This window comes from Kryptolebias marmoratus, linkage group LG11, assembly GCF_001649575.2.
Source record: "Kryptolebias marmoratus isolate JLee-2015 linkage group LG11, ASM164957v2, whole genome shotgun sequence".
NCBI classification, from domain to species: Eukaryota; Metazoa; Chordata; class Actinopteri; order Cyprinodontiformes; family Rivulidae; genus Kryptolebias; species Kryptolebias marmoratus.
The window spans coordinates 4,580,560-4,590,332 of NC_051440.1; the positions used below are offsets into that span (position 1 = coordinate 4,580,560).

At 40.6% G+C, this 9,773-nt stretch overlaps 2 protein-coding genes and 1 long non-coding RNA gene across 4 annotated transcripts in view; all 3 read right to left on the reverse strand.

The window, feature by feature from the left end:
* Positions 1-3,529: 3,529 nt before the first annotated feature.
* Positions 3,530-6,194, reverse strand: akip1 (A kinase (PRKA) interacting protein 1). Of its 2 annotated transcripts, none has more exons than XM_017405030.3 (5): positions 6,072-6,194; positions 5,317-5,514; positions 5,068-5,142; positions 4,877-4,981; positions 3,530-3,969 (listed from the first exon to the last, which is right to left on the reverse strand). In XM_017405030.3, the coding sequence occupies exons 2-5, from the start codon at positions 5,476-5,478 to the stop codon at positions 3,820-3,822; spliced, it is 492 nt and encodes a 163-aa protein (XP_017260519.1). In that variant the 5' UTR covers positions 5,479-5,514; positions 6,072-6,194; the 3' UTR covers positions 3,530-3,819. The 2 variants fall into 2 exon arrangements, with proteins under 2 accessions (XP_017260519.1, XP_017260520.1); XM_017405031.3 differs by having other exon boundaries at positions 5,317-5,490; positions 6,072-6,193.
* A 727-nt stretch (positions 6,195-6,921) lies between these two features.
* Positions 6,922-9,773, reverse strand: part of rpl27a (ribosomal protein L27a) — a 4,353-nt gene continuing 1,501 nt past the window's right edge. Inside the window, exons 4-5 of the mRNA XM_037978150.1 lie at positions 8,904-9,078; positions 6,922-7,105 (exon numbers count right to left, since the gene is read on the reverse strand). Coding sequence (XP_037834078.1) covers positions 6,977-7,105; positions 8,904-9,078 — 304 coding nt within the window. The 3' untranslated portion in view covers positions 6,922-6,976. The remainder of the gene's footprint in view (positions 7,106-8,903; positions 9,079-9,773) is intronic.
* LOC119617442 lies at positions 7,306-8,897 on the reverse strand. Its single transcript, XR_005233698.1, has 2 exons — positions 8,455-8,897; positions 7,306-8,353 (listed from the first exon to the last, which is right to left on the reverse strand). It is a non-coding gene; the product is annotated as an uncharacterized LOC119617442 (long non-coding RNA).

The window sequence follows — 9,773 nt, forward strand, 5'->3', positions numbered from 1 at the left end:
AGTTGGACTCACTGATTCGATGACGAACTTCGTTAAAGACGACACGGAGCTCACTGTGGCAGAAATTTAGTCAGAAGACACTGACCTCTGACTCGTGTCTTTAAGGACTTGTCAGGTTGTTGGAGTTTTCAGTGGGTCTCTGTGGTCCCTCTTTCATCAACAGCTGCACCAATAAAATAATTTACATACCTGAGGCTGGAAAATATGCTATTACTATTACTAATATTACTATTATGTTCACTTATGCCTGATGTAGCTAATTAGCATCACCCCTAAATTTATATTTAATGTATGTGCTTTATTCAAACTAACAATCTACTTCATCCAACATCTGCTTGACAGCAAAAACAGATATTTTATTTGTTTAGATCACTGTAAATAGATTCAGGCAGGATGGAGTTAATAAACTTTTAAAATATTTTTTTATTAAGTATAAAACTTAAAAGAACCTAAAAGAGCTTAGGTGAACTACTGTCCAGACTTCCCAACAGGACAGGACTTAGAGCAAGAGAGGCTATCACTTTTGACTGATGTGCAGAAGAGCAACAACCATCAGGTTGTTAAGGAGAAAATGGAAAGGACCTTTGCTTATAGGCGGCGTGAGGTGATAGAAGACAAGGCTTTCATTGCTGACTTCAAAAGAAGGTGGCCAGCACTCTTTTCTGAGCGTGAGGTCAGTTGTCATTACATTGATTACTGCATTTTTTTTTGTAATTTTGTTTTTTGTAAAGGGTTAAGAAAGTTAAGAATGAGCAACACTTCCCTTCCTGTTTGTTTTAATTCAGATAAATCAAAAAATAAAAATGAATTTCATTGCTGTCATTATCCTATTACTGTGGTCTACAGAACACTTTTTAAAACATTTTACACTGTTATTAAATGATTGCAGGTGGAAGCAGAGTTTGCCCGCATCACAACTGTGCCACTGAAGTCAAAATTCATGCAGCAGCTAGATCACCACTCCTTGAAGCTAATGAGAGCTTTCCAAAGGAAAGGAGGCGATGCTGGACGAAAAATAAAGATCATCATGGCAGACTTGGACAAGGTGACATTTGTTCAATTCTTTCTATTATGTAAATGCAATTGTTTCTCAGTTCATATATCAGAAATTTTTACATTTTTAAGTTACTGATACTTTCTATTGTTACTGGTATACTTTTCACAAGTTGTCAGCTGTTTTTAAAAATTTTCAAAAGTATAATACATGAATATTCAATTTTGTTATGTTTTTTAGCTTAAAAATGTGTGTGTGTGTGTGTGTGTGGGGGGTCTCATTATAATTATAAGAGTTGCATTATACATGAATATTTATGGTAAATAGACCAATAAATAAATAATAGATATTTTATGATTTGATTGACCATATTTATTTTTCCAGCTTAGTTCCAACAAGATAGATAAATATAGACATATAGATAGATAGATATGTTATATATAGAGATATATAGATAGATATATATTGCACACAATTTAATTTTACTGTTTTTAAAAATAAATGTCTCGTTTTACTTTTTGATGCATTTGTATCTTCAATACTTTTCTTTAATTTTACCACAAAAAACACTTTTCCGTGTGTTGATTTTTAATTTTTCTGTTTTACATTACCTCATGCATTTTTGCCTCATTATGCAAATAATATGGGATACCCTTCTTGGGTCAGCTTCTCTCCTATTGGTCAACAGGAAGGAGCAGGATTCATGAGCAGATCTACAACGCATGTTTGTGCTGCCTTAGTTTAGCTTAAAGTTTACAGTTCAGTTTTAATCAAAGGCAAGGAGGAAAACACTTACCTGTGCCGTTTGAGGCAGCACAATTCAGGGGCTGCTTCGTCCTGAGTGCACATTTGTTAGCCGCTTATGTCACTGCCGAGGGCTGTCCCAATTTGTTGGCTCCTTCTCATGTGGCCGATGAATGTGGCTCACAAATATCAAAACTCAGGGTTGACATCTGAGTGTCTTTCCCGGCCAAGGATATCCCAGGTTTACTACACAATAAAACAATTATCTTACGCAATGCATGTTCTTTTCTTCAGAATGATGCCATTGAAACGAGAAGAGCTTGTGTCCTGAAATCTCTAATTGTTTGTCTCAATGAAGACCCAGAAGCCTTCATTAAGGACATGGTGAGTTTCTTTTGGCTTCTGCATTTCAAGAATTTGCTATTTGAATATATTAATGTTCCAATTTTGGAGACGCTTGTTAAAAAAAAAAAAAAAAAAAGTTAATGTAACCAAAACCTTTGCATTTAAGGAACAACTCTGTTGGCTTGTTTTAATAATTTTTGTTGTTTTATATATATATATATATATATATATATATATAAACAATTAAAAAACATAATACTTAATAAATTTTAAATTAATTAAATTTAAAAAAATACAAAAGAAAAATACAAATACAAAAGAAAAACAAAACAAAACAATAAACTAGCCACTGACTACGGTCAGTGCCTCTCTGGTGCCGGTCCCAAGCCCGGGTAAATGGTGAGGGTTTATTAAGGTGAAACATTTTGCCAAAACAAACATGAATTCATCCAGAATGCAGCCAGGGGGCTGAGAGGGGTTCAGTTCGGTGGCCTCAGGATTCTGCCTCTGCTATTTGCAGATGATGTGGTCCTGCTGGCATCGTTGTGCCGTGATCTCCAGCTCTCACTGCAGCGGTTCACAGCCGAGTGTGAAGCAGCTGGGACGAGTGGAGGAGTTTAAGTGTCTCAGGGTTTTGTTCACAATTGAGGAAAAGAAGGATTGTGTTCTCTGTACTGGTCCACTGTGGTGAAGAGGAGCTGAGCTGCAAGGCAAAGCTCTCTGTTTACCGGTTGGTCTATGTTCCTACCCTCACCTGTGGTCATGAACTCAGGGTGGTGATGAGAAGTACAAGATCTCAGATACAGGAGGTCAAATGAGTTTTCTCCTCAGGGTAGCTGGGCTCTTCCTTAAGAGATAGGGTGAGAAGTTCAGTTATCCGGGAAGGACAGAGCCGCTGCTCCTCCTCATCGAGAGGAGCCAGTTGAGGTGGTTCAGGCATCTGGTAAGGATGTCTCCTGGACGCCTCCCTAGAGAGGTGCTCCGGGCATGTCCAACCAGGACGGGAACCTCGGGGAAGACCCAGGACACGCTGGAAAGACTGTCTCTCTTTGCCGGCATGGGAACATCTTGGAATCCTCACTGAAGAGCTGGAAGAGGTAGCTGTGGAGAGAGCTGTCTGGGCCTCCCTGCTCCAACTGCTGGCCCCGCAACCCAACCCTAGAACCAAGCAGCAGATGATGGATGGATGGATGAATTTACAGGAAGCACAATCCCCATGAGGACATCCCAACCCGCCTGCTTTCCTGTCCCACAGATCAGCTCCTCACCAAACCACAGCTCCCCGTTTCAGTCACTTCCTGCTGCTACAGCAGGAACAGTGAACATCTGAGACGTTCTTGGAACCACCAGCTTCAAACCTCGACCACCTGCTGGACGGCAGTGTAAACATGTCTGTATACAACTTTTGGGTGACCACGTTGTCTTGGTGAAACCACAGAATAGAAATAATTTATAAAAAAAATACTTTATTGAAAAACACTGATTTGGCAATAGTGCTGGTCATAACACCCCTAAATGTGTCACATGATGCAGGGCAAACGTGTTTAAAGTAATCTAAATGAGAAAGCAAATAAAAAGGTGTCATAAATATCACGACTTTTCAATATGAAGCAAATAAAATGTCTCGCAAAATGCTCCCCCTCAGTGCAGAAATCTGGGTGAGACAGGCAATAAACCAAAGAAGCAGCAGCATTGGTCAGTTTTGTTATTGAAGCTTAGAGGGCTGGCAGGTTTGGTCAAAGGTTAAAGGTGAGGCTGATGCTCTCCCCAGCTTTAACGCTGACCAGCTGAGTCTGCCGCTGTGCCTCCGGCAAACCGGCGGTGACGGCATACGTCCCAGGTGAGACCTCGATGTAAAAATCTTCCCCGGCTGTGCCGACGTGGCCCTGGAGGTGAGATAGAGAAACATTCTGTCATCTCCACTGTTGAGGCAGGCATAATAACTCGTGACACACCAGTTGCTTTCTTTCATATCTACACTGAAGTGGTAAGTTTTTTTTTTTTTCTGTTGTTGACCTCCGCAAAGGAGGTACCATATTTTCCGGACTATAAGGCGCACTTAAAAGCTTTCAATTTTCTCAAAAAACGTGAGTGCGCCTTATATATGTAAGAAGTCATAATGTTTTAGTACGACTTTGATAAACTACAAAGCCGCACCGCTTGCATCATTAAAGCTCAAGTGTAGTCGCACAGGGCTCCGTGCACAGTGGAGGTGTTTATACTTGACGCTTACGTCGGTGCAGTATCCTTCTGTGAGTTTTGAACCGTGTGATTATCTTTGTGATCTCTCATAGTCCATTTTGAATGGAGCGTGGTGCGCAGTCTGCGCAAAGTTACAAAAATTGAGAGTTGCGTTATGCACCTTATAGTGGGGTGCGCTTTATATATGCCAAAAGTTTGAAAATGGACCATTCGTTGACAGCATGCCCTATAGCGCGGAAAATGCGGTATATGTTTTCAGTAGTGTTTGTCTGTTCGTGCACAGAATTACTCAAAAAGTAACAAACGGATTTTGATTAAAATTTCAGGAAATGTTGAGGTTGGGATTGTTGATTGGGCTCACAATACAGATCCTAAAGGTTATTAATGACCCTATGGCCTAGGCGGAGGTTTGCACTCTCAGCGTTCCTCAGCATCCAGTGATGACATCAGCGATGACGTAACATGACAATGATGTCATCATTTATCAGTTCCATTATGACAACGATAATAGGTCTTTCACTCTCCGTGTGCTTCTAGTTTTCAAGTTCAAACAGCTCAGTGTCGTTGCCTCGAAGCAGAAACATGTCTTACGTGTCTTTTGGTTGACGCTGTAGCTCCTGGCCTCGAGTGGAACCTGGACATGTGGGTCTTTTCAGCGTCACTGGGCTCAGAGCAGTGGCCGCACTCATAATACCTCTGCACCAAGAACACAGTTCACACCTCCCATCTGAAAACCCACACATGGAGCTTTCACACGTGGAATGAGACAAGTGTTTACTCACCTTGCAGCGGCAGGTCGTCTGTGTCATGAACTCCGCAATAGATGCAAAGGCCTCGTCCAGCTCTGAGCGAGTCCCCTGAGGGAGAAACACAAAGAGCTGAACTGATGAGGTGTCTCACGACTGAGCCGCCAAATGTGGCTCGTGGTGACGACGATGATGAGTACTTCATCGATCCTTTAGCGTCACAGCAGCAGCAGCAGTGTTATGGGTGTTACGTTTGTGGAAGTGAGATTAAAAACACATGTGCACCTTAGCTGATACGTGAGCGTCTTCGTCAGAAGTAGTGGGGGGAATCTGGGGCGCCACGGTGCCGGTCCAGTCTACACTTCTCCTGGAGGCTCGCTCCAGCACCTCCAGGCCCAGTCTGCCCGAGCGCCTCAAGGAGGACTCCAGCCAGGCCGGATGCGCCATGGACGCTGAAAGCTAGAAAACACAGGTGATCGTCACCTGAAAGAACACAAGGGAGGTTTTGCATTAACAGTCTCCAGTATTTGTACTTATAGACCTAATGATATGAGAAAATACAGGCAGATAAACAGGTGGCAACTGGCAACCATAATTTAAATATAAAGTAAATAACTGAGAACTTAATGACTGTGTAAAATCTAAGTTTGACCAATTAAAACGTAAAAGTGTCTCGGCATAGGAAGTAAACAAAACCCATTAGAGGGCTCAAAGAACAGCGCATGCGCAGTTAAGATTAACGCGCAGCCCTGCTTAAAGGCGGTTCGTTTCACTTTTTTTTTTTTTTGACTTCTCGCTTTTTATTTCATTCGGTTCTGTCCCCACACACGAGCTGGCGGGGAAACGCCAGGGTTCAGACATTCAGCCGCACTCTCCAGTTTCCCTCCGTGGCAACAGCACAACTTCACAGCTGCTCGTTCTCCCTCCGGTGAACAGATTTACTCGCTTTCCCCTTTCAGCGCGACAAAAACACCTCTAAACGAAGCGCCTGACAGCTACAAATCCTCAGAGTGAGAAAGAAGCTGCTCGTAAACTGTTACCTTTTAGCTGCCAGGCCCCCTCACATGTTCCCTGACACCTTAAGCTCGGCGTACTTCACCTTTTTTCCCCTTTCAAACCTGACAGGAAATTCTGCTTAAGCCCCGCCCCTTTCAGGAAGTAAAATCTAAACAGTTAAGGAGGATTTAAATACAAACACTTCCTACATGTCTCTGGAGCAGAAATGATAAAACACCCAGTGAAAAACATTTTGATAAAGTTTCGCCATTATATGTATTTTATATTGATTTGTCTGTGTGTCTGAAGCCAACTTTTTGTGCTGCCATAGTATTTTAAAGGACAGGTATTCTCATCATTACAATGCAAAATAAAACTTTCTTTCTTCCTCAAGTGTTAATATCAATCATTTCCAAGATATTTATTTAGAGTTTAATACTGAATGTAACCAGGTTAAAGCAATGTGGCTTTTGTGAGATAATTGTTTAAGAAAACACAAATGTTTAACCCTTCTCTTTTTAATATGACAAATTATACCCTCTACAGGTGGTGATGTCTCCAGAGAACCTGGATCCTCCAGCTTTTCTGCACCATATTTCAACTTAAAACCTGTTCAATTCAGGGGACTTTTGACATTTTTTCCATCAAATGTCTGAGGTCCCAATACTCCAAAGATCCTCCCACAGATCAAAAACATTTGTTAGGTTAATTTGTAACTAAAATTCTCCCTAGGTATGAGTGACAGCGTGAATGCTTGTTTGTCTCTACGTGTCCCTGTGATAGACTGCTTACTTGACTCAGTACCTTAGTTACTAGGTACCTTACAGTACCTAGTAACTTACAAAAGGTTTTTGTAGCGACTCAATTTCATGACTACAAACAGACACAAAACTGTTCCCATCTATACAGTTTATTTTTTCAAAAAAAAAACAACAATCTGACAGGAACATCACGCCATCAGAACGCAGGCTCCGCCCACTGCCTTGATCTTCTCCTCGGCTTGTCGGCTGAAGAACTTGGCCTTGACGATCACGGGCTGCTTGGGAAGTTTGCCTTTGCCCAGGACTTTGTAGTAGCCCTGTTAAGAGAAAACCATCAGTTAATGCTTTATCAAAAAATAAAATACAAAAAAAAAAAAAAAAAAAAACAATCCAGCTTTNAAAAAAAAAAAAAAAAAAGGAACAAGCGTAGATACATGAAGCTACAAAGCTCACACTGAAAGTTTAACTAGAACTGGCTGCAAACAGAAAACCACTTAAGTGATTACAGGGGCAAACCTGCAAATAAACTCCACTTTTCTAACTAAAACTGTAAATAAAAGCAAGTGACAGGAAGAGTCAAGATACTTCTACCATACTGAATACATTCTGTCAAACACAGAAACAAAGATATTTGTAATAAAAAGAAAAACAGTACACCAATGATTTTGTGAGGCATTGATCAATGAAAGTTTAAACAGCTCTACATATGAAGAACAGACTATTTCTGCCATTTGAGCCTTTCTGATTTTGAGAAAGGCTCAAATGGCAGAAATGACTGAACTTGTTCACATAGGGACCTGGAGTCTGAGTTTTCAAGCACAGAAATAACATTTTATTAGTTCCAAAAACAAACATTTTAATGAATGAAAAATAAAATAAAGTATCGTGTTTGAATAGAAACTATGAATGCAGACAAAACAAGAATGTTTATTGGACTTGATTCAAAAAAAGATATGTACTCAGACTATGCTCACACTGCAGGTGACCCAAATCTGATTTTTTTTTTAAGCCTGAACATGATAAATCTGTTTGTTGTTGTTTTTCTGACCCAGGTCATTTTTCTAAAGCAACCTCAGTCATGCTGCATTTTATCCAACTTTAACTTTGTACTCAGGGTATGTGGATCGATTCAAATATTAATATCACAGATACAAACATCCTGCCGTTTAAAGCCCAGAATTCCCCATGCCTTCAGCTACAGATTAGTTATCTCGTCCTTCTGATGTCCTAGGTTGGCCATGTCCTGGATGACTGAGACTCGACACAAACATGATACTTCACACTTGAGTTCAGAATGTCACTCCTGTTCCCAAAGTTTAATTCTGCACCAGAATAGGCAGGAACAAACATAAACACTGGACAAAACAAGAGCATGGCAGATAATTTAGCTCTGATTCACAGCAACTTTAGAATAGATACTCACATGCTGACAGGTGTTACATCAATATTCCCTTCTATAAACACAACGTGTAACGTCATATCTTCTGTGCTTCGAGGGCCACAGACTGGAGTCTGATGGAGGTCACATTTAATATATGACCACACATTAATAAATAAAATCATATCTGAGGAGGAAAAAAATCAAACTGCTGTGTGAACATTGTGTTCAACAGTGCCATTTTTTATGTTTGCTCACAAACACAAGAGGCCTTTCCTTACTTCTTACCAGCTCTTATTTAACTGTAAAAGAACTGGATCCAAATCTGAGAGCCCAATATGACGGCAGCACCAACTCTTCAATGGACAGAACGGCTTTCAAAGGAGGCTGAAGGCACATTTACAGAAACAAGCAAACTACCACAGTCTTGTTTACATTGTTACAGAATGTGTTAAACTTTGCTGACAGCTCCCAAAATATTTCACCGAAATTGGTTAACTTTAATCCTGGTTGCTGTTACAAATGCAACCCACCCACAGGCAGGAAATGCTGATGCTTTTCAAAACAGGGATGCTTTTCTCAGCACACCATCAGGCAACGTTCTAAACAATCACACGACAACTTCAAAACAGTATTAAGACTGCTGATAGTACCGCAGACAGGACAAACGCAACATTTTGTACTCTAACACACATATGCTCAAGAGATAACACTTTACTATATCGGTTAAAACTTACAGCGCGCACAGCATCGATGACGGGGGCCGGCCCATCGGGCTTCTTGGCGTAGTTGAGCCTGGTCTGCTCGCTCACCAGCGTCCACAGCTTGTCCAGGTTTACGGTGGGACAGAAGGTCGTGTTCCTCTTCAGGTGGTAATGTCTCATACCCACCTTACCGAAGTAGCCAGGATGGCTGAAGACAACACACAGCAAGACAGACACTGAGAATATAGTCGCAACAAAAAAATCCCTGACCAACTGATACGTGAGCAGAATAATCAAGGTTTAGCACATAAATATAAAAGCCATGCTTTGTATAAAATAATAATAAAAAACTAGATAAAAATGTGCAGGTCCATTTATAGATTGGAAAAGTAATGCCATTTTATTACACTTCCATGGGTTCATTCTCCTTTTATTGAGTTTTAGTCTTCCGATAAACATATTTTAGCAGGGAGCACACCCTGATGGCTGGAAATTTACTATAGTGAAAACTGGTGGGAAAACGGATCTAAAAACAATTTGACACAACACCAATTCAATCTCAGCTTCTCCCAGCTCAGTGCCCACCCTACAAGGACTCTATGAAGGTACGGGAGCGTCTACCTGCGATCAGCGCTACAAAAATCCACAGCCGATTTTTGCACAAGGGAAGTAAAAAGTTTGTATAAATCACCCAATAAGTTGCTCTTAATGATCTTTTCTATATTTTTCTTTTCTCTCATCATGGACAACAAGTCCTGTGAATTTGGAGACATTTGTTCTTTTTGCAAATAAACTCCACTTTTCTAACTAAAACTGTAAATAAAAGCAAGTGACAGGAAGAGTCAAGATACTTCTACCATACTGAATACATTCTGTCAAACACAGAAACAAAGATATTTGTAA

Coding starts and splice junctions, on each gene's coding strand:
- akip1 (XM_017405030.3), bottom strand. CDS start 5,478: ATGGCGCATCCGGCCTGGCTGGAGTCCTCCTTGAGGCGCTCGGGCAGA. Junction 5,143..5,316: donor ACGCTCACGTATCAGCTAAG/GTGCACATGTGT, acceptor TTTCTCCCTCAG/GGGACTCGCTCAGAGCTGGA. Junction 3,970..4,876: donor CAGCGTCAACCAAAAGACAC/GTAAGACATGTT, acceptor TCTCACCTCCAG/GGCCACGTCGGCACAGCCGG.